General features: G+C 36.6%; 1 protein-coding gene across 12 annotated transcripts in view; it reads right to left on the bottom strand.

The window, feature by feature from the left end:
* Window positions 1–896: 896 nt before the first annotated feature.
* Window positions 897–25,467, bottom strand: part of arhgef9b (Cdc42 guanine nucleotide exchange factor (GEF) 9b) — a 54,464-nt gene continuing 29,893 nt past the window's right edge. For 4 of the 12 annotated variants that reach the window (XM_072664209.1, XM_072664211.1, XM_072664217.1 and 1 more), the window contains 7 exons: window positions 23,830–24,030; window positions 21,930–22,109; window positions 20,155–20,387; window positions 16,551–16,680; window positions 11,931–12,062; window positions 7,495–7,738; window positions 5,562–6,320 (listed from right to left, as the gene is read on the bottom strand). In XM_072664209.1, the coding sequence (XP_072520310.1) occupies window positions 6,034–6,320; window positions 7,495–7,738; window positions 11,931–12,062; window positions 16,551–16,680; window positions 20,155–20,387; window positions 21,930–22,109; window positions 23,830–24,030 (1,407 nt within the window). In that variant the 3' untranslated portion in view covers window positions 5,562–6,033. Of the gene's footprint in view, window positions 5,003–5,560; window positions 6,321–7,494; window positions 7,739–11,930; window positions 12,063–16,550; window positions 16,681–20,154; window positions 20,388–21,929; window positions 22,110–23,829; window positions 24,031–25,467 lie in introns of those variants that run through there. The other 8 variants (XM_072664210.1, XM_072664213.1, XM_072664219.1 and 5 more) reach the window with 6 other exon arrangements.

The following is a 25,467-nucleotide window of genomic DNA, read 5'->3' as shown; positions in this document are numbered from 1 at the left end:
TAATGCTTTTCTGTTGCAGACAAGAGTGGAGTCGTAATTTAATGATGAAATAAACAAAAGACTAGCAAGACAGAGCTAATCACTTTTTATTATTGTATCCAGTGTCACTTTCTACTTGGAAGTATTACACATTTTATAGCCTGGTAGAATAACCCCAACCTTCTCCATGTAAACATCATTACAGTTCAGTCACCAATTAAACCAGTATCTATAGTAGGGCTACACTAGTAGCCCTGTATAATGCATTGTGTAGTCAAATCAAAACACTGAACAAACATTAATAAACTACAAACCATTTAAGTGTTAATTTTGTAAACGGGTACAAAATACCTCTGCAAAGAATGTATTTGTATTTGTAACAAAAAGAGCACATGCTTTGTATGGGTTGTCATCTTTGAAGCATGACCCTGCTTTCACCTCCATTCACTCCTTACAATCTGCATCAGTCTGAAAAGCTATGCTAATACCTGCCTATTGATGCAGTCTGTAAATTGACACTTTAATGATGAGATCAAACTGAATGCAGCAATTTTGCTTTAAGAGGGACCAACGAAACCTGGTAAATTATTTGTTTTGCTTTTCTCAAGGAACGTGGCACACTCTGTCTGCTGTTATCACAGTGCAAACTGAAGTAACTTGTTTTCCTACTAATTTGCAAGTGTTCTAATAATATGCAAGGGGACACATGATGGCGCATTGCGTTCATCAGTAGATCCAGTGTTATCAGTGGCATAGCGTTAACACAAAAATTAAGACTAAATGGATGTTTTACAGATATACAGATAAACTGAACTCAAGACACTGCATGTTATGTCACTCCACTGCTGTTGCCTCACTAACCAAGTTCTTTTAATGGCAGTTAGAATCAAAGTCTGCAAAGATGGACGCAACAGAAATCAGCATCTTATGTGTGCCATTTGCATGCACGTGTTTAATACTAAGCTCTTGCTTATAGTTTTCCTGTACACATATTATCTCACCATTTTTAATATCTACATTACATACAAGGTATAGCTTCATGTTTAAAGAAGGAATGTTTATTATTCAAAAACACGACTGAAACTCCAACTAATTAATTGACAAACAAAAACTCCTGCTCTTGCAAAATGGTACACTCATCATACACTCTTATAATAATACACTCGACAAAAAAAAAATAATAATAAAATTGGAAGAAGGAAAACTATTAAAACCTGTCCAGCCCAATGCATTTTCTCTCTACCCTCATTAAAGGAATATCCAAAGCTAAGCCTGATCTCAATTGACTGCTTTTGTAGTATATAGCTGATTCCCACAGACAATAATATTGATGTACTTAGCAAAAACAGTAAACCTGCTAGTAGCATCTCTGTTACTACTCCAGGCCCAGCACACTGTGTACCTTTGGTGAAACAGGCATGACAACGCATTTAATAGCTGTGTATTGCTGTGTAACCCGAGCCATATTTGTGTATAATCTGATATTACTTGCTATTGCTTCTTTCACTTTTAATGACAGTTCTGTTACTCAAAGCTTGTCCAGAAATGCAATGATGAAATGTGTACAGCGTGTCCTTTTGAGGTCTTGAGCCCCATGCCTGATAGCATGTTTTAAATCAACGTGTCACTTCTAAATACAAATAAGTTGTTGTCTGAGGATCTCATGTTACAGATGCAGCAGACAGAGATTATGCTTAATAAGTCCAGAAGACACTGACACGTTGCTGCATGTAAATTTAGCTGAAGCTAAACTTAACAGTCATGAATTGTATTATTCTACACTTCGCTATGAACGTGACATTACACTGCTGTGTACATTCCAGCGGATGCGGCAATAATGGAATCACATTGTCAATGGATGTAGGCTTCATCAACTGAATTGTTATGCACTAATCAAACGCTGCAAGGCACTATTCAACAACATCTGGGTTTTATGCACTGAAAATGTAAACACATTCTGAGCTTGACCTGAGCTTGTCTTTTACCCTATGCAATACCATGGGAAATGTAATTAAAAGAATATAGTGTTTTTAGCCTCCATCTCTATTTTGTGCTGCATCTGTTGTAGGGCTGAGTCACAATCTTTGAGTATTTCAGCAACCATAAAAGTTTTAAAAAAGTGAAAATTAAATTAGGTACATTTTAATAAATTAGCTTTTCTCAACCATATGTTCTTGTTTTGAAGGACCACAAGAGATGTATGTGTGTAAACTCTAAAGTCCACCAGACGGCAGTGTAGAGCCTACATCTTCTGTTTTGGTAAGAGTTTCTTTCCACCTGGTTTGGTTCTAGGAAGGAAGTACTGAAAGGCTACTGCAGCCGGCTAACGCACAATTAAACCTCACAATGAAAGAGAAGTGCCATGCTGCCCATACACATGGATTTCTGGTACAAATATAGCACACAGGGAGCATTGCAGAAAAGCAGCAATACACAAGCAGCTAGCCCATTTGACACCATATTCGTATAGATTTTATATAATATAATATAATATCATTAATAATAATGATATAACATCATTAACATCATTTAATAAATGTTATGTGTCTACATTAGCAACATGAGCTAAGATGTCTGTAATGTTTTTACTTTAAAATTGTTTAGACTGACTTTAGTCTTTCTTGTGTAAATTTAAAGCTATGTCACCTATTATATTTTTAGGCCTGGTGGTTTAGGGATTTATTACAATATTTATAAATTCAAATGTCAAATTAAATTTACCAAAATGCCAGTCTCTAGTTTGTAGTAAATGGTCTGATATTACATACACTAATTTCCCTGTGCTTCCCTGCCCACTGACCTCAGTTACAAGAATCTTTCAAGTCTTTACATTTTCTGTTCATTTACAGAAAAATAGAAAACACTATCAGTGGAAATCAACCAAACACTGCAGATGCAGCAGACAGTGAGGCTGAAAACCCCAGAACTATTGCTTTAGGAATTAATACTAAAGACCAAAAAGTGATTGTTTCGCAGTCTTTGCTTTATAAATCAGAGCACAGCACACAAGCCACCCCATGTCAGTTTAGTTATTAATACTAAACAATGAAGACAAACAAATGTGTGCATTATTGTTTAACATCAAAGGGTTATATATTTTGAGATTTTCAGTTCATCACATTTATTTATGGGTATCTATTTTCGAAACTCCATATTATACAAAATGGCATATGTCACCTCCAAGAGATTACATGTTGTTTGTGCTGTGTAAAACGCAGTTCATTTCTTTTCACCAACAAGTCATCAAGTGTAGGTTTTTCAAATATGCAAGGGATTTCTGTCCTTCCTTTGGCTTTTTAGGCTATCCATTAAACCACATTAGCAGGCAGATTCAGTCCATGGTCGTCATCAAAAGTCACAAAATATTCTTGGCAAAAATGGAACTTTCTTAAACATTTAAACATGAGTTTCTAGTTGATATTGCAACCAGATCTGATTCACAGGTATTACATATTTTTTCTAAGTATGTACATGAAACTGCAATTTTATTAATATTTATGTTATCAATAAAAGTGATAAATATAATTTAGTGCAGCTATTAGACAAACAATAAAAAAAACTCTTAAATACAAATTGTATGAATGATTTGGCTGTGCTTATTAGAGTGTCGTGATACAATACAAACAAAAATAAACCTAGTTGACAAAATGTCAGTAATACACTTTTAAACAAGACTTCAATGGACATAAAAAAAAAACTTCAGTGTTTGTTTTACTTTACAGCACAAAGCATATTGTCAAGCTGTACTGATGAATGCATTCTCCTCTATATTAAATTCTGAACCATTTTCTAAAAATGTTCCACCATAATGAGTTTAACACTCATTGTCTAATATCAAAGACAGAACTAGGCAACTATCAAAAAGTATAACCGAGCTATCCTTGGATGTCTGTATGTATGCCTGACAGTGCTACCAAGACATTATAACTGAACACTGAGTAAAGTGCTTCAAATAAGATCGGGAATTGGTCATTTGGATGCAGAACAAATCTACAGTATATGCTTAACATGACTTTGGCACAAACTACAATATTCTGAGAAGGAACCGTTTGGTAAACTATAAATTCAGAACAGATAGTCTCCATCACCAAGAATAAATGAATACCCTGTCAGGAAGATTTGGCTTTTTTCATGATAAGCTGATTTTCCCCAGACCCAACCTACATGGTTCACTTTAAAACATTAGAACTTGTGCATTCATTTGAATAAAAAAACAAAACAAAAAACAAACACAAAACCTTAACCTGCTTAGAGATCAGACAGTACAGAGGAAATATTTCATGACTGAATCCTTTGATCATCCCCTAACTGAGATATGGTGCCTAAGACCCCCCCCCAAAAAAATCCATGTACATAGCAACCATTCTGTGCTCACGACTTTCATAGCTTACCATAGAGCATATTCAGACCCTGAATTTGTCAAACATGCTTCATATTTCAATTTCAATTTTTAGCATGGTACTCCTTCTGTTGTACTACACAAAAAAATATGTTTGAATTATGAAATCATGTTAAACAGCCCATTTACTGTTAACTTCAGCACTTTGGAGGAACTACTCCTTCATTCATGGTGCAATACCAAAGTACACATTAAGCCATGGTAAATGACACATACCATATCAATTGTGTCATTCACCATGGTAGAACGTTTACTGAAAAAAAAGTAAAATAAAATAAAAAAAACACTGATGATTGATGTCATTCAGCCATTGGATGCTAAAATGTTCTCCAGTCCTGATGAACAAGTCCTAAGTCCATTGTTGTCTGTCCGCAACGTGACATACTCAGTTGTACTCAGAAGTACAACAGCCTCCATCCAGAGAGAATGTCTATTATTTTGGCTACTTTTTTAACAATGCTAACCTACCAAAATTTTGCCAGAATGGAGACTGGCTCCGTCTAGGTTGATGAATCTCAAATAGATCTGATTGTGCCAAGTCGTCAGGGAGTATGTACTGCCCTTGGGCTATGGGGTCCTGGGGGGGCGGGGATGAAGGGGGCACATACCTGTTTTGGCTCACACCTGAGCAGCAAAGAAATGGAGGAAAGAAGGAGGGTGGAAAAGGGAAAGAATGGAAAAAGTGTTATTAACAGAACCAAAGCCATTAAAGCCATTGTACAACTATGACAACTCATGCTTCAGATAATATAATAGTACATACATGAGCTACAAACTTGAGGAAGCTAACTTTACTAGGTTTTGATGCAAAGCTAAAAGTACATCTACATATTTCCACTATACTACAACTAGAACTAATATCAATTTTGACAATTGATATTTGTTGCTAAGAACTTGAGAAGTTGCCATGGCACCTTGAACAAAGAAAACACAGCAATCTTTCTGCATCAAAGCAAGCTTTGAGCTTAATTGCTTGTTTACCTGAATTGCTTTGTAATTATTTTATATTACGTGCTCTATGCATCTTAAGTTCCACGGACACTCAAGTCCAAGGATACATTTACGACCGCATCAACAATAGCATTGCTGCTATTGCCCACTTTTCTACAGAGCCATTTTCACAGCAGTTGCCATGGCATCTTGAGGAAAGTTTAACTCTACATAGAACGCTTATAAATATACCTTTATCATTTTCATACCATGTCCATATAATATGGCCCTCTTTCTCAAGATGATATCTATAAATGAATCTGCAAATTCAAGAAAATACTTCACCGTTTGTCAGTGAAGTACAATGGATTTCAAAAACAAGGTGTAAGTATGACAAGAAAGTATTATGCAAAATACTTTTAAGTAACATTCAAGGAAAACACAATGTCCATGCATTTTCTTTTTACTTTACAGACAACACATATGGCAATTTATGGCAATTACATGGTTATAAAAAACTCTGGTACTGGTTTATATAGCTCTTTAGAAGGCATTATGTAGAAGCATGCACACATATTAATCTGTCTTTTCATTGATGTTTAACTGATAAAATGTATATATATATATACTTAAATTAGCATGAGACCACTAAGACTGCTGCTGTAATTTGTCCTTAACAGTGCTTTTTTGGCATTGTTGGCAGCACCAAACTAGAAGCTAAAGTATTAGTGCAAAGGAAAAGGCCCTGATTTTTGTCTGCCTATTTGCTTTTGCCAAAGTGGTTTTCCTCTGCAGCTTAGTGAATTCAAAAGAAGAACAGAGATATTGAAGGCTTCACAGCTGTCAGTTTCTTCACAAGAAGCCAAAACAGCAATGATAAGACAGGGTTGGCTTAAAGAGTAGAAAAAAATTGAATTCACCTGGTATCGCTTTGGTGCCTCACCTTTCTGTTTAGTCACTTTACGCACTGTCATAGCTGCTTGCCTTTTTTGATATTCCGAAATTTCAAAGCCTGAAACAAAAACATATAGTTGAATGTACGAGTAAAGCCCATATTCAGAATGTAAAATGTATGTAAAGTGTAATTATGTTTCCTTATAACCTCTGCAGAAATATATGCAAATGAAATGACCATCCTTTGAAGACAAAGAGGAGGCTTTATTTTACACTGATTATTATTATTATTGACACTTTACTTCATTCTACATATTTATATTTGATAAACAATTCAATACTCCACCTTACAATTCTATAAGCTAATCAAAATAAACATTATTTGTACAACCATGGAGAGAGACATGCATTTAATAGCATATCTATCCAAACACAGTTTTGTAGCATATGTGAAAATATGTCACAGATAATGTATAACTCATTTTGTGTTTTAAATAGGGCTGGGACAATATGCTAAAAAGATTTTCACGATACACAATATTTATCATAATACATGTAATCACAGACTAAATACATTAGTAGCAACAGATACTTAAAAACTACTATTCAGATCCTCTCCTGTTCCGAATACAGTGTTTTTTATTCAACATCTGCGGAACTTCATTCAATTAAACCAGTCTAATTACACTGTTTGTAATGAAACTTGCATTTGATCAGTGTTTATTAAGAACTAACAATATTTTCAATTTGCTTATAAAAGCTATCACAAAAAATCTACTTTTTGAAACAAAATCTACACGATACAATATAATTATATTGCCCAGCTCTAGTTTTAAATGAAGTGTAATGCATGTTAAGCTATACTGAAAGTCCTTGTTAATTTGACTTATTTAACACTTAACAGTTTTACATTGATACAAAATGTTGTACAAGATAAAGTTAATTGAACTGTGATGTTTTTTCTGTGTGTAAACCAATAAACACTGTTTCCAGGGATTATGCTCAGTCATGGAGTTCATTTTCCTATATGTATTATTTTTGCTTAAAAAGCAGTGGTACAGAATAAGGCTTAATCTTTGTTGGAGTAATATAGTATCTATTTTCATATCAAGCACTTGGTATTGGTACCGAAGTGAAAACTCTGGTATAATAACCTACCACTCAATTATTTATTTATTTGGATATTTTTTTCCTGTATATGAACCCTATTTAATAAACAGAAAAAAATCATAATCATGAGCAGGGATTCCCTTTAATATAAAATTGTATTTTAAGACTTTTTAAATGTTTACCTATTTTTTCGTCCTCTTGCACCATCTTACGCTCTTCATGAAAAGCCCTGAGCCAGCGAATCTTCTCTTCTAGCTTTTTGGCTAGGAAGATATGGATCTCCTCTGTGTCCTTGTTATGAAGTTTGAAAGCGTTCTTGACGCTGACATTGAAGTCATCATCCCGGCCATCGATTGCATCTCTCACTTCATACCTGTCCATGTCGATGCGGCCTTTGTAGTAAAGGATGTCACGTCGTATCAGGTCCTAAGCACGAGGAGAAGACAAACACATTAGCTTCAGCTCAGCCCAGCAGCTTTACAGACTCACTAAATCATGGCACAGTCTACTAAACTGGAATAAACAAGCTAGACAATTCAACACCAAAGCGTGGGTATTTAATGGAGTCATTGGCTGTTTTGCTGTTTTACACCTAGTGTGTTTGCTAAAGACTTCTCCAGAGCATGGGTTTTTGTGAAACTGTTTTTTTTTTTCATTCGATTCGGTGGATTTCACATTGCAGTGGCTAGTGGTGTAAGTAATGGGTGTTCCTTGTGTTCATTGATTGGTTGAAAATTTGTCTGTTACTTTTGCAGTTGCCTATAATAGTGCCAAAACAACCTGTTTTTCAGATTTAACATGCAATCCAGATTTAACCGGACTAAAAACTGTGTTGTACTAGTTTAAGATTTAACTTGTGTAAGATGCCATTATCAGTAGAAATAACAGGCATAGTGTAATTCTTAATTATTACAATAATAAATGTATTAACATACATTATTTATATTACCAATTATATTTTCATAAAACACAGATGAGCAAAAACATCATAACCAATCATGTTATTGATTATTTTGACGTTTTAGACCCCTAGGTACCATGGGCAACAAAATTCTGACAGGCCAATTTTCCATTTAGCTAAAACCTAATGAAATACGATTACTACTATGAACTTGCAACTGATGCTAACGTCTTGGTGTCAGATATCACAGAGAACCTTTAGAGGTCTTGAAGAGTGAGCTTTAGAGGTCTTGAGCTGTTGTGGCAGCATTTGTGATATCAACAAATTATTAGGTGGTAATATTTGCATGTTTTTAATTGATTTAGTAGGTTTGGTAAACTGATATGAACCATTTTTTATTATGGTTAAAGTTAAGACCTGAAAAGAGAATTTAGCCCTACATTAGTATAAACATTCACCTTTTTCTCTTCTTTTCTGACAGCTCTTGCTTTAGGTATCTGTCACAGGTGCCCATTTCTGATACAGTCCACTAGCACCAGTCCCACAGGGGAGATACATTTGGAAGAAGCATTTCTTTTGCCAGCTGAGGCAATCTTTGATGTTGACGGGCTGGTGGAAAATGTTGTGTTGCCTCTGTTATTCTGGTATAATAGAGTATACTTGATATTTTCTTCTCATTCTGACTGGAACACTTTCTTATAGATAGTGTAAAAAAGCAATTATTAGCTCTCTTGTCATTTCACTTGTCACAGGCCAGGCTTATTTTCTTACTTGATAGTCTGAGTTGAATATTAAAAGACTGTATTTACTCACATATCTTGACTGTGAGTCAACAACTAATCATTCTGGCTATAAAATTAAAACCCATGACACAGGGTGAAAATCAATGAATTATCCACATTTTTACAGTTCAATGACATACAACAAAAGTTGCTTCAGTTCTAAAATCTGAGCAAAATAATTTAAAATTAAAGGCTGGCCATTAACATCATCGAAATATTGCAAAATCAAAGGTTTGCAAACAACCAGTAATAATGAAAAAAGAGCACTACAGCATGATTATGTCGCAAGCCAAATATCCTTTCAAATTTGGTCAAAATATCATGAGAATATTGAGTATAGTATAATGAGCTGTCTTGAATTGTGTGTATTACACCCTCAAACATATGACTCTGTTCCTTCACAGATTTTTTCATCTTTCCATATAGCCTTTTCTGTCACAGACACTTTAGAAGTAACAGAAAGTAATGAGCATGGATTTATGCAAATTTATGTCTTAGGAACATGCACATGGATGATATTCCTTACCACAATAAAACAACATATTTTATTTACTAGAATAATCATGCTTATCATATTAGTGCATGTATAGGAGTACTACTCTGATTTTATTATTTTGGTCAAATCTTTGCACACTTAACAGGAATTTTTCCTAGTGGAATCTAGCTAAAAACTAGCTAAAAAAAACACTCTGCCATTGGTTAAAACTTCACATGCTGGACAGAGGGCTGTGTTACTGATTTTCTGAGAAAAAAAAGCCTCTCTCTAAGCCTTCAACTACGCATCCTAAATATGTCACTAACCGCAAATACAAACAATAATCTAACCAGTTGATAAAGCAGAACACAGCAGTGGCAACTCTATGCTTGAGCTCTCCTACTGAAAGACTACCACATGCAAAGACTATATCCTAATATGTGTTGAAATACTCATATAGAGGACTCTCACAGAAATCAGCTTTGCCATAGAGGTGTATTCTCGACATTAACAGCCTGAACTGAAATATTTGTTTCACCACTAATGCTTAGGAGATATTTTTCATATTAAAACATATTATGAACATTTACAGTTACAGAGGAACACTATGTTGAGCACTGTGTAAAAATGAATGCATATGTCCACAGGGCTAAAGACAACATTGCTTATAAGCCACTGATTAGCAGAAAAGGCAAGAACAGCACATGCGTTTCCACCATGCCCAGGAGACTGTCATTACACATATTAGGCTGCCTGTCCTAATAAAAAACACAGAACAAAGCCTTCTGCTACATAATTAAGCATGTCCGGAAGACACTTCCAAGTAAACAGCAGTTGGTGTTAATATTAAAGTGGGCCATGTTCTCCCTGATGGAAAGATAGTCATCCTCTGAAGATGATGGGAGGATTACAAAAGGCTATTTGTGAAAACGCAGATCCGTGTGGTGAACCATATTTCTGGCCAGAGATCAATTCATGCTTCTAATCAGGGCGAGCTAATGGAAGCTTCCACTCATTAAGCTTCAGCATCTGATTTTGCAGGTATGGTATTGTGTAATTAAAGTGCTCAGAGTATTAACAGATTTACAAATTCTGGGAAAATCCAGGTCCTTCTTAGTTACAGTGATAGTAAAGGTAAAGGGGTAAAGGTAGCACAATACACCTTTTGAAGAAGACTAAGTAAACTACTCATGAGCAATATGACGAAATGTGCAAATAAGACCCATAAATGTTCTGAAAGGTTTAATGGACTGATGAGACCCAGGAAAGCCTCTATAAAAGTGATGTCTACAGAAAGGTGTCAAATCTAAGCAGAAACTTCTTCATGCAGCAAGCCAATGAGCCAAAAAAAGGACTTAATCAGAGGACAAAGGTAGACACACGTTTTAGACTAGTGCATGCTTTTCACCTCCTGGAGTGAAGATTGAAGGGGGAATAAGCCACTGTATAAGCCTGAAAAAGCACAATAGAAGTATGCAGCAGCTTGTTGATGCCAGTGGATCACTGGCTAGAGGCAGTTACTGTGAGTAGGGGATATGCAATCAAATATGTCTTCAGTGTATTGCAAAATCAAAAGAATGACAGTGACACTAATGTGGACAATTGCAAACCATCAAACAAACCAAACAGCAACCATCTTTATTAAATCAAGCATGCTGATAACTTAGCATAACTTAGTTGTAGAACAAAAGCTGGAAGCCTTCTACTCAATTCCACGGCCAGAACCAAAAAAAAAAAAAAAAAAGCAAACTGTACAATCTGTACACTCGACCCAATTACCTATACAACACTATTCTCCTAGAAAGGTTAAAAAACATGGTTGGAATCACAGGAACAGTCCTATCATTGTTCAAGTCATATCTAACCAAACGTTCGTAAAGATAAAAGATTTATCTTCAAATGATACAAAAGTGAGGAATCTATTTTAGAACCACAATTATTCAATTATTATAGCAGAAATTTAGATTAAGTCGTGTGTAAAGGATGTACAAATCTGGATGTCACATAACTGCCTTCTTCTTCACAGTAACAAAACAGAGGTTCTCCTTTTAGGTCCAAAAGCAGTTAGAAATATCAGACTCAATGTTAGACTAGGTCTTGGTTCCTCCCAAGGTTTCTTACTCCAGCTTTGAGGGAGTTTTTCCTTGCTGCTGTCACCTTTGGCCTGCTCTTAGGTTTTTCATGTCTTCTTGTGTTGTTGATTTCTTGTCTTTATACTAATTACTGATTGTGTGAAGCTTCTTTGTGACAACACTAGTTGTAAAAAGCGCTATACAAATAAATTTGATTTCATTTAATTTGGTAAATGTTAAAAAGACTTGTGTGGGAAAATTTTACCCAAAATTGAATGAGACTTTTACCAGTGTTTAACTTTGAAACAGTGCCTGCAAAACACCACATTATAAGAATAATAGATATGTGTTATATATTTGAAAATAGGCAACAATCAGAAAAATTTACCTTTTTACACAAAACCAGCTGGTGGTCAAAAAGGAAGAATACTCGCTGTTGACTCCTTCCATAAGGCTGGTATATCCAAGATAGTTCCCCTGTGTAGATCAGTTCTGAGCTTCTATCCAGAATGTCGTCACCCTGCATGAATAAAAGACATTTCAGACCAAAAAATGTTTTTAGTCTATTTAAATTGGATTCTCTGACGTGTGGCTCTTGGTTTTTAGCTTTTGCTAAAATGGTGACTAAAATATGCCCTGCCCTGCAGAAGTAAAAAAGAAAGACATAAAGAAAGAAAGAGACAGATAAGGACAAAGAAAGACATAAAGAAAGAAAGAAAGAAAAAAGAAAGAAGGAAAGAAATACAGTAAGAAAAAAAGAAGAAATACTTATTATATATTATTATAATAATAACAACAATAATAATAATAATTATTATTATTATTGTTGTTGTTAATACTACTACTACTACTACTACTACTAATAATAATAATAATAATAATAACATAAACATATTCATATTTCACCAGTGAAAACGTAACATGCCTGTATTCAACAGATTATAAGAGACTCCACTAAAGCCTGGAAAACAATGTCTGTGCCCTGTCCTTTAGACATCAACCTGAACGACTTCCAAATTGCCAGCTTTGCATGTCCAACTAAGAAATTAGTCAGTTTGCCTGAGCTCTGAAAAGGAAAAACATGGAAAAGAAAAAATAATAAATAAAGAAAGACAAACCCAAAAGGAAGAAAAGAAAGAAACACACACTATCACCAGGTATATTAAAATATTCAGCATAACAGCTGGCAGTGGTAATGACAGAGCTGGTGGGGATGGACTGGTGACTCTCTCTCCAGTGTTTGGCATGTCCTAGACAGCCACTGATGGCAGGCCTTCAGTCCACTAAGAGGTAATAAGATTAGATCTGAAAGGTGTGACAAGCTCTTTAGACACGAGGGCTGCCTCGCTTGGTTCTGCCTGGACCACTCTGCCATGAGAGGGGAATTCAATTATTACACTGACACTGATGATGCATTCTCATGACTAGTCGGAGTCTAGGGGCAAAAATAGACTACCCATCCATACAGGTGTGAGACATCTGGCTAGACTGACAGATGATTTAAATTCATCTTCTCATGGCCTAGTGCATAAGAAATCAACTTATTTGCAAAAGATGGATAGGAGCCCTATATGATGTGAGGCCACAACAATTTCATAGTGAAATGCAGCCATTCATTTAAAACAATTTTCTTTTAAATTTTTTTAAGAAAATTTGAATTTTACTGTTAATTCAATCAATATCATTAAAGGTATATATATATATAAGATATGAAATTGTAATTTTTGTGAAGAATCAACAACAAGTGGGACACAATCGTGAAGTGGAACTAAATTTATTGGATATTTTAAACTTTTTTTAGAAATAAAAAACTGAAAAGTGGGGCGTGCAATATTATTCGGCCCCCTTGCGTTAATACTTTGTAGCACCACCTTTTGCTGCGATTACAGCTGCAAGTCGCTTGGGGTATGTCTCTATCAGTTTTGCACTTCCTTGCAAAACAGCTCGAGTTCAGTGAGGTTGGATGGAGAGCGTTTGTGAACAGCAGTTTTCAGCTCTTTCCACAGACTCTCGATTGGATTCAGGTCTGGACTTTGACTTGGCCATTCTAACACCTGGATACGTTTATTTGTGAACCATTCCATTGTAGATTTTGCTTTATGTTTTGGATCATTGTCTTGTCGGAAGATAAATCTCCGTTCCAGTCTCAGGTCTTTTGCAGACTTTTCTTCCAGAATGGTTCTGTATTTGGCTCCATCAATTTTAACCATCTTCCCTGTCCCTGCGGAAGAAAAGCAGGCCCAAACCATGATGCTGCCACCACCATGTTTGACAGTGGGGATGGTGTGTTCAGGGTGATGAGCTGTGTTGCTTTTACGCCAAACATAATGTTTTGCATTGTGGCCAAAAAGTTAGATTTTGGTTTCATCTGACCAGAGCACCTTCTTCCACATGTTTGGTGTGTCTCCCAGGTGGCTTGTGGCAAACTTTAAACGAGACTTTTTATGGATATCTTTGAGAAATGGCTTTCTTCTTGCCACTCTTCCATAAAGGCCAGATTTGTGCAGTGTACGACTGATTGTTGTCCTATGGACAGAGTCTCCCACCTCAGCTATAGATCTCTGCAGTTCATACAGAGTGATTATGGGCCTCTTGGCTGCATCTCTGATTAGTCTTCTCCTTGTTTGAGCTGAAAGTTTAGAGGGACTTGTCTTGGTAGATTTGCAGTGGTCTGATACTCCTTCCATTTCAATATGATCGCTTGCACAGTGCTCCTTGAGATGTTTAAAGCTTGGGAAATCTTTTTGTATCCAAATCCAGCTGTAAACTTCCAAACAACAGTATCTCGGACCTGCCTGGTGTGTTCCTTGGTCTTCATGATGCTCTCTGCGCTTTAAACAGAACTCTAAGACTATCACAGAGCAGGTGCATTTATACAGAGACATGATTACACACAGGTGGATTCTATTTATCATCATCAGTCATTTAGGTCAACATTGGATCATTCAGAGATCCTCACTGAACTTCTGGAGTGAGTTTTCTGCACTGAAAGTAAAGGGGCTGAATAATATTGCACGCCCCACTTTTCCGTTTTTTATTTCTAAAAAAAGGTTTAAAATATCCAATAAATTCCATTCCACGTCACGATTGTGTCCCACTTGTTGTTGATTCTTCACACAAAATTACAATTTCATATATATATATATATATATATATATATATATATACATACAGTGGGGAAAAAAAGTATTTAGTCAGTCACCAATTGTGCAAGTTCTCCCACTTAAAAAAAATGAGAGAGGCCTATAATTGACATCATAGGTAGACCTCAACTATGAGAGACAAAATGAGAAAAAAAAAATCTGAAAATCACATTGTCTGATTTTTAAAGAATTTATTTGCAAATAATGGTGGAAAATAAGTATTTGGTCAATGACAAAAGTTCATCTCAATATTTTGTTATATATCCTTTGTGGGCAATGACAGAGGTCAAATGTTTTCTGTAAGTTTTCACAAGGTTGGCACACACCATTGCTGGTATGTTGGCCCATTCCTCCATGCAGATCTCCTCTAGAGCAGTGATGTTTTGGGGCTGTCGGCAGGCAAGACAGACTTTCAACTCCCTCCAAAGGTTTTCTTTGGGGTTGAGATCTGGAGACTGGCTAGGCCACTCCAGGACCTTGAAATGCTTCTTACGAAGCCACTCCTTTGTTGCCCTGGCAGTGTGCTTGGGATCATTGTCATGCTGAAAGACCCAGCCACGTTTCATCTTCAATGCCCTTGCTGATGGAAGGAGGTTTGCACTCAAAATCTCATAATACATGGCCCCATTTATTCTTTCTTGTACACGGACCAGTGGTCCTAGTCCCTTTGCAGAGAAACAGCCCCAAAGCATGATGTTGCCACCCCCATGCTTCACAGTTGGTATGGTGTTCTTTGGATGCAACTCAGGATTCACTCTCCTCCAAACACAACGAGTTGTGTTTGCACCAAACAGTTCTACTTTGGTTTCATCTGACCATAAGACATTCTCCCAATACTCTTCCGCAACATCCAAATGCTCTCTAGCAAACTTCAGACGTACCCAGATATGTACTGGCTTAAGCAGGGGAACACGTCTGGCACTGCAAAAGTCCCTGGCGGCGTAGTGTGTTACTGACAGTAGCCTTTGTAACGTTGGTCCCAGCTTTCTGCAGGTCATTCACTAGGTTCCCCCGTGTGGTTCTGGGATTTTTGCTCACCGTTCTTGTGATCATTTTGACCCCGCGGGCTGAGATCTTGCATGGAGCCCCTGATCGAGGGAGATTAGCAGCGGTCTTGTAGGTCTCCCATTTTCTGATTATTGCTCCCACAGTAGATTTCTTCATGCCAAGCTGCTTGTCTATTGCAGATTCAGTCTTCCCAGCCTGGTGCAGGTCTACAATTTTGTTTCTGGTGTCCTTCGACAGCTCTTTGGTCTTCACCATAGTGGAGTTTGGAGTGTGACTGTTTGAGGTTGTGGGCAGGTGTCTTTTATACTGTTAACGAGTTCAAATAGGTGCCATTAAAATAGGTAATGTGTGGAGGACAGAGAAGCCTCTTAAAGAAGAAGTTACAGGTCTGTGACAGCCAGAAATCTTGCTTGTTTGTAGGTGACCAAATACTTATTTCCCACCATTATTTGCAAATAAATTCTTTAAAAATCAGACAATGTGATTTTCAGAATTTTATTTCTCATTTTGTCTCTTATAGTTGAGGTCTACCTATGATTTCAATTACAGGCCTCTCTCATTTCTTTGGGAGAACTTGCACAATTGGTGACTGACTAAATATTTTTTTCCCCACTGTATATATATATATATGTATAGTGTATGGGTTTTTTGGTCCTTCACATCTGGGGTCTATTATGGATCTGTAGTGCTGCTGAAAAAAAAAATCTTTGTGCATATAATAAGCACATCAGAATATGTTTTAAACAAACTAATTCCTATATCTCACCACTAACATAAACTTTCAGAAACATTCAGATAAATTCAACTTCCAAGAATTGGTGTAATTTTCACGATTTCAGTGGTTTTACCAAACTGACCTCCCAGTCCAGCACAGACGCCTGCCACTGTGCGATCTTGTCTATGTTCTCCAGTCTTCTCTTGCGCTCATTTATCTGCTGGGTGACGTTCCTCATAACGGCCAGTGCTGCAGCCACATAGCGGTAGTCACTGTAGAAAGATTCAGGTATAAAAGATAACTGTCACGCCAGAGTCTCTCCAGTAACAAATTCCCTCAACATTCCTGATGCCATTAAGTTTATCAGTACTGAAAAAATACTGCATTGAATTTACTAGATCCATACAATTTTATTTTCAATAACTAACTCTTAACTTTTTACACTTATGCATATTTCTTTATTTTAAGAATGGAATGTTTTTTAAGAAATGTACCACTGTACAAACTAAAGTTTTAAAAATAGCTTCATTTCATATACTACTGTATTTCTTTTATGTTAGCTACAACAATATCAACTCTTCTATATTTACTGCCTATAGAAGTCAAAACCTCATTTTATAGAGGGTAAATATGTTTCTGAAAGCCATCATGGGCACCTCCAGGACAAAAGAGCATCATACATCTGGCATACAATCTATCTGATGCCCACTGCCAATGGTGTGCCAGTCTGTGAGCCAAGCATCATGCAGGGAATCGTGGGTGAGCCATTTGAGCTTTCCTGGCAGGTCGATTTGTTTGGCTCAGGCTGCACTGCTTATAAATAACATTGGCTCAAGATCAGATGCTGGCTGCCGAACTTCGCACAAGTAATTGACAATGAGTGAGGACAGCTCCTTGTCTAATGTTCTATTGTTCTGCTCCAGTAACACAGAAAAGAGTGGCCACCAGAGAAAGGAGGGTTAATGGACCACTTGCTGCCTGTTTACAATTACGTCTGACATCAAATCCCATATATAATATTAAAATTAGTCATTTGTCTCTTCTCCCTTTCAAACTAAAACCATGCCACTCACGTGTCAAGTGGCTATAATGCCAGGCTCTGGTGATTGGTCACATATGTAGATGTCAAAGACAAAAGGAAGTTATGAGAGAAGCTTTGGAGTCTTCAGTGTTTACCCTTTGTTGAACCACTAAGCTGTTCACATTTGATTAGAAATGACACCCGGAAATTGAGCTAGATAAGAATTAATTGGAAGGCATCCTCTGTATAGAGCTGGTCGGGGCAGAGCTTTTGTTCCTTTGAGCTTTGGTGAAATTCTGACATATCAGTAATTAAATCAGAAGGAGCGTAATGAGTAAGAGCCACATCACAGTATTGTCTCTGCAACGCAGTGAAAGTCATATTGTGGACTGTTCAAAATATTAAGCATATAGGATAGGTTAAGGATAGGCTAAGTATGTAGGTTAATATAATCATAGGTTAACGTATTATTTTTTTATATATATATTTAATTGTAAGTAATCACAATATTTTGTGTAGTTCATCTTGATTATTATATTTGCACAAAGTTGAACCTAAAGAGATTGTTACACAGTTGCAATCGAAATTATTCAACCCCCTACTGCAAATTACGGTAATTATCAAAACTGACGGATTTTCAGCTCTTTGCAATAAACCAATCAAAGAAGAACGATTTAAATCGCTCAACTAATATAACAAGTGGTCTCTTCAAATTGAATACAAAATGCCACGTTTAATGATTACTGCAGTCTCAGTATTATTCAACCCTTTCATGACAAGAATTTTTTGTACTTAATACAGCACCCTTTTGCTGCATAGCTAGACACCAGTTCTGGTATTGTTCCTGAAGAATTTTAGGCCATTCTTTAGGCACATTTTGTGTTTTATTTGTTGAACTATTTAAATTGTTCTCGGTTAATTGCAAACAACGGAAAGTCTTTAAACGTTGCTAATAAACCTAATTTGGGGGTTGAACAATTTCGATTGCAACTGTAGCTGTATAAGTGGACAACATAAGCTTTAACAGAATGTATTTATTACTGTCCAAAATTAAATAACATTATTTTTGTTGTGTAAATACATATTTAAAATAAAAAATGATTGATGTGATTTTTACAGAATCATTTGAGTTTTTAAACTGCATCTTTAACCTCTAGTGGGAGCAAAAGGTTGTACATGTTCCAATTAATGACAGTATATATCAGGAATATTAAGGACACAGTCAATCAGTCCAATTCCTCCACAATTGTCACCTCTCATACTTGCACTCATACAGCTTGTGTACGCTGCGGTTCCTGTGCAAACATTAATGATATTACCACTATTGTTGGCACTAGCAGTGTGTTTTGCTTGGTAATGATACTTCAGACTCAAAGCACTTCAGCCATAAACAAATTCACTCACTGTTTAAAACTCATAAGCTAAATTTCAAATGGCTCTCAATGGCTCTACACCCTATACGTGGCTACCTACGACTGAATATATATGGTTTCATTTTAGACATAAAGTATAATGCATTGTTTGTGTGTGGAAGCTGTTATTTCATGACTTCACATAATTTTGAAAACAACATATGCCCTTTACATGAAATGAACACAACATGTCAGAGGGACTGAATGTGATCCAAAATCTCCTATATGTGTTGAGTTCTGAAGCTACTCTGACTCTAAAGCTACAACATTTGATTTCCATAGATTTAAGTTTTTAGACTCATTAAATCACGTAGTACCCCTTGTTCCCAATAAATGAGGCTACTACATTTAAATGCACACAATAACCAGACTCAGTTTGTAGTCCTGTCGGCATGCGTGCCATCACAGTATGGCTTTATAAAAAGTGTTCCTACATTTAAAAACAATATATTTCTAATATATCTAACAATGTCTGACAAAATATTTAACTAAACATCATGTCCTCTCTGTAAAAATGTAACATTTTGCCTTTTAGTGTTTCTAAACAATCAAACTGAAAAAACATTTCCCCATTGTTCCCTACTCCCCTCGTGCTGTAAATGGCCTCTAAGAAATTGTGTTGATATGATGCACATCCTAGGTATGAGTAGAAGGTTTAAAGATTGATTAAAACATCACTGCCGTGCATGTAGGGACAGAAATGTTTCACTGTAGGTCAGAATAACTTTTATATTGATTTTGAGTTTAATAAAAGAAGTGAAACCAAAACATGTCATCCAAATGATCCATGTAGCATACCAGACACTTCACATAAAGTATAAACTGCCTCTTCGATCAACCAGTTGCCATTAATCATTTACACCAATTATACTAGACACACCCAGCTTTTTAAATCTAATCATCACTTTCCCATACATGTAAAAAGATCAAAGGTCTTAACAAGCAACACACTATGCTGTGATATAAACAAAAGCTCCTGTTGCTAAAGGGGGCACAACCAGTTATTCAATTTAGGAGCGTCATTACTTTTTCACAGGGGGAACATTGCAAACTTTTTTTCCTTCAATAAATGAATTTATCATTTTAAAACAGTTGTGTGTTTCTCATGTTCTCCTTGTCTCAAATTATATTTTATATGACAATCTGAAATACAGTCTGAAAAATATAAAACATTTTAAAAAGAGCAATGGAAATCAGGACAGGGCAAATACTTTTTTCATGGCAGCAAAGGTATTTGCTGTGTGTGTATTCATGTGTGTGTGTGTGTGTCTGTGTGTGCACACAAGTGTGGGTTTGTGTATGCATGTGTATACCTGTGCTCCTGTGCTGTGTATTTGAGTAGCTCAGCCAGCTGCAGTGGGTATTTGCAAATCTTCTGCACGGGGGTGAGCAAGAAGCCATCGATTGCAATGTCAATCATCTGCTGAAGGAGGCGGCAAGCCTCAAAGAAGTGCTGGTAGCGTCCGTCCTTCATCAGCTTAGACAGCTCCATGCATGCGTCCAGATGGTTGTTGCAGTATTCAGAGTAGATCCAGAAGCCGTCTTGCTGTGAGGCAGACAGAGACAACACGCACCGATCAAAACTGAAACAGTGCTACACCCCAGTCCTCATTAACAACTGCTGCTTACTCACAATTGCTAAATAACCAGGAAAAACAGAAAGAGGTCATTCATGTCAAAGCTCATATTAATAATCCAAGAAACACTAGTGTACTAGACAATACTTTTAACAAATTGTGCAGAACAAAGGTTTATCAAATTTATGAGCTCCCATGAGTCTCTATTTTTAAATAGTTATCAGATAAAATTATTAATAAAATGTATAACCACAGAACTGTAAAGCAGTACTCAAAACCTCTCTCAAGGTCAAGATTGCCACATGCTTGACCCCAAAATATTTCCACCCTGGCTAACAGAGCCACTTGGTAAAAAGCTCAGCTAAGAGGGCTGTACTGCAGCAAAACATATATTGGAGAAGATGTGCGTCTGAAGTATATCATTTGCATTCAGGTCCCCAAAGGAAGCAAGGCACCTTGTATTTGAATAATGCTTCTGTTTCCAAAAAAGGAGGGATACCACTGCGGTAAAGCTCAGTCAAGGCAGTGCAAGTGCGGAATTCAAGGCTACATAAACTTGAACTCTAATCCAAAAAAGCAGAACCATTTTCACATCACTCTCTTATAGCAATTTGGGATTAACAGCCCATAGCTGAAGGGCAATGGTTCTGGCAGTCCTCCAGAACAACGCCTAAGCTCAATGACACCCTCCTTGTGCAAAAATGTTTTCTGATCCAATGTGAGAGAGTTTTTGATTGCATATGTTTCCATTGTATATGTAATTTATGTGGGTTAATGGTTTAGAAGAACTCCCTGTCAGACAATAAAGTCTCAAACCTGTCTTAACCCTTAGAACAACGCGTCTTATACCATTCAAAAGGACCCCAGAAACCATGCACATTTCTGTTGTACCCCAGCTCCTACCACACCTGTTCCAAGAATTCAGTGTTCTCAAATGGTTTAGGTCAGACATAGAGATAAACTGTCAACTGTTTGCAGACCCTGAAGACCATTTTAGAATCGCTGCCTCAGAATAAACAGGCTGTTTATTTTCCATCTTTAAGACTGTGTATTGACACAAAATGTTCCTATTGGCTCCCCTATACTGTGCCTATTCAAGAGCAGCCTGGGATAAAACTATAGCTTTAACATGAATCACAAAAAAGCTATCCATTTAAAAAAAACGGCCTTATCATTGAAAAATGTGACTTCAATCGTTTGGACACCACAGTTATTCATTTGCAGCAGTCCAAAGCATACAAGTGCATTCACTAGTCCAACGTTGTGTTAGTGGCAGTTGAAAAAATGCAGTGCTTAAAGGAAGCATGTGCTAGCATTGAATCACCCAGCTTGATTGCAATGATAGAGGGAGATTAGAAAAGGCAATGACTAAACTGGAAATTGGACATCTGTGTAAAAAAATCCAAAATGTCTAATTGCCTATAACAATTTATTCATGTGGTGATACATTATTCATTGGTTTGCATTAAAGCAGTCAGTGTCATTATCCAGGTAGGCACTGAAGTACTTACATGTTCTAGGAAGCATGGTCCTATTTCACTGAGATGAGGTTCGTCTGTGTTGTACTGCTTTTCCAAATCCCGAACAAATCCCATTTGAAATCTGTAGATGTCCTCAATATTCCCAAATATGACCTTCAGCTGGTCATTGTTGAACATGTCAATCCTCTTTCTGCATTGCCTCAAGTAACCCTATTAAAAAGACAAAATACTCAGCAAACCCTTTTGCAAACTCTCCATGCAAAAAGCCTGAAATGTCACCCTATACATTTTAATAAGCAGTCAAATTCAACAAAGAAGCCAAGAAAAAAATGTGTACAGCAATGGGAAAAACTGAGCCTGTTAGACTACTGATTGGCTGATATGAATCAGAATCATTTGGATGACTCATGGCAGAAAGTTTGAGAATACGTCTGTGATTTCAGCCTGGAAAATGTGTTTGAAAAGGCAGCTGACTGTCTTCAGCACCAGCCAGCTAAAAATACAGACACTGGGGTCAAGAACACATTATCAGAGCCAATGTTGTTTTCATGATACAGAGGTTAGCAAACACAAGTTATGTTTGCAATGTGCCTTTAGCCAGAGCCTATGAGAGACTCTCCAGTGAACACTTCATCTGCTTGAGGAAATAATTTAGTGGACACAATATATATTGAGTTCACAAACACAGACAAATGTCATAGCTTTAGCATATGCTTACATACATCTTCTGTTTGTTATAGGGAGGCTGCCTATAGCTACCTGTGGCACATTTAATAATAACATTTATGAGCATTAGCAGTGTACATTGGCCGTGGATGACATACCAGCATGCATCAAAATATTCTTACTGTACAAAACTGTTGAGTGTTGAGTAGCATACACTACATATAGAAGGCCTTGCAGTGTTTAAAGGCCTTTAATAATATACACTGGCTATAGAAGGCCAGCAGTGTTCAACTGGCATTTGATCATATACAATACATTGGCTGTATATGGCCTAAAAGCATGTCATGGTTTTCTTCCCTCTCCTTTGCATCATCAGTTGTTTAACACTGTTCTATTGCATTTACTTGTCTTTCTTGTAAAAATTTGATTTTACTCTGCTGGCACCTCATCAGAAAGCAAATGCAACAAACCAAGTCAGTTTTAACAGCACTTTGAATCCCCCTGCCTGCCTCTGTCATAGATATATCAGCCTACTTGTTTCAACCTTGGAAATCACTTCACTTTTTTACTGAATCCAGAATTTCAATCAAATAGAATCCACCAAACATTTTTCAATGAGCCATTAAAAAAATCATTCATTAATAATAAATACTTAATCTAGAATTACACTATGCTTTCTTATTGTCAACAATAACTGACTGTAAGGGTAAGGCAGTGGAATGTCACAATAATTTAAGTTAGTTGTGTTGTATTATAACTTTCCCAAATTGAGTTTAATTACTTTCAGGGAGTCCAATGTAGACATAGATATTTAAATCATATCTAGTCATTCAGGTAACATTTTTTACTTTCTACATTGCAGTATTACAGTAACACAGTGAACTTGAAGCATGTCTTTTAATATGACTGGAGGAACAAACTTAAGTTTTACTTTTAGCTATCTGGCTTAAACTATAACCTGTACAAAGCCAGTTGTCAACCAGTGCAGGTGTCATTTATGAACTGTATCATTGCTTATTGTTCTGGTAAAATTTTGTACATCTAAATTTTAAAGTTTGTCATCTAAAATGGTATTATTTCATAAACAGTAGAATACACTTAAATATTGCTAAAAAATGCTCCATTGCTTTTTAATTGCTTACAAAAACACAACTACATAACTACATTACATAAAAGATGACTGACAGTGTATTCCAAACCATTCTCGAAAATTCAAATACAAGGACATTAGAGTGTATGGGAAGACCGTCAGGCTTAACAGTACCTCACATATGTCTTTTAGATGCTTGATGTAATGGCGTTCGGTACTCATGATCTCGTTGATGACATTGGCCCTCATCTGGTCCCTGTTCTGCAGGGGCTGGCCCAGGCAGAGGCAATCATTGCCTGGGTCAAGGTGACCATTTTGGACCTCGCTCGTGCCCTCAGCTGGCTCCACGGCACGGTCCTCCTGATTCACCCACAGCTATGAGGAGAGGTGTAGAAACTCTTATTATGATCTTAGATGAGGCCATGGAGTCAGAAATGACTCTTTTTCTATGCTGCTTGAGACTGCGAAGTTCAATGAAGGCTCATTGTTTCGATGCCACATAGCAAATAACACTTGAATAAGACAACATAATCATGTTTTACCATTTACTTATAGATTTATAAACTTTTGATCTACTGTAAGATACATATAGTCTTATGCAAAAGTCTGATTGCCTTTGGCCAAATGACACATTCTGTTTTGTTTATGAAAAAAGTACTAAACAATTAACCATAAATCATGATTTTTAACACATTCTAATGCAATTACTCTTTCATAACAATAAATAAGAAATTCAACGACTTTTTAGGTCAGGTAACTGTCAGAGCCATTATAAAAACTTCGGTTTGTGTCTCCTCCGGTAGTCCAGGCGGTTTTGATGTATGTTCTGGATCATTATTATTTTGTAGAAGCTATTCCCTTTTCAGCTTCTGCCTCTTTACAGATAGTTTGACATTTGCATCCAGGACTTCCAGGTGTTTTGTGGAATCCATTCTTCCCTCCACCTGGGCAATATTGCCAATGCCACTGATGGCAACACAACCCCAAACATGACAGATCCACCCATATGCTTTGCAGTTGGCAAGGTGTTCTTTTCTTTCAACATTTATTTGCAGATTGTTGCCAAATAGTTTTATTTTGACTGACAAGTTAGTCCACAGCTAAACTTTCATGCAGCTTCTTAGCAAATACATCACGGTTTTGATTTGCATGTCTTACCAGCATACAAACATCTCATCTTGACCTCCACAGTTCTCCTAAACTGCCATTTAGTAATAACATTCCGCACTGTAGAAACCACAAGCTGAAACATTTAGCAATTTTCTCTAACCCTGGCTCATCCTTGTGAGCATTGATTATGCTTGTTTTCAGATCTTTAGAAAGCTGCGTAGAGGAGATGATTGATGATTGTTAGTAAGGTCTGAAAAGTCTGAAAGAATGTATAAAGTTTGAAAATCTGATTCAGCTGGTAGTTAATTACAATGGGTGACATGCCCCAGACCTGATTTGCTTATCAAGGTTTTGTGCTTCATTAGCTACCAAAGCTGTGTTTACTACGAATTATAATGATAAAAAAATTAGAAAATGTGTCTTTTGGTCAATCTTTTGCATAAGCCAGTTTAAATTTTGAAATATGGTATACACTTTTTTCCATAGAACTGGTTGACAGGAGAGTTATATTCTTTGCTGTACTTCAAACAACAACTCATCCGAGGTCTTCAAGGATGTCTGAGTGCCTTAAAAAAAATTCCCTGCTCATATCACTGATGCAGCAGGGATCCATTGCTCCAAAATTACACCCCCAACCAGCAAATTAACTCAGTGTGACAACAAAGAGCATCTTAAATCATAGGCATCCACTAAATTATGAAG

Source organism: Salminus brasiliensis, chromosome 19, assembly GCF_030463535.1.
Source record: "Salminus brasiliensis chromosome 19, fSalBra1.hap2, whole genome shotgun sequence".
NCBI classification, from domain to species: Eukaryota; Metazoa; Chordata; class Actinopteri; order Characiformes; family Bryconidae; genus Salminus; species Salminus brasiliensis.
This window is presented reverse-complemented; position numbering and strand designations above follow the sequence as displayed.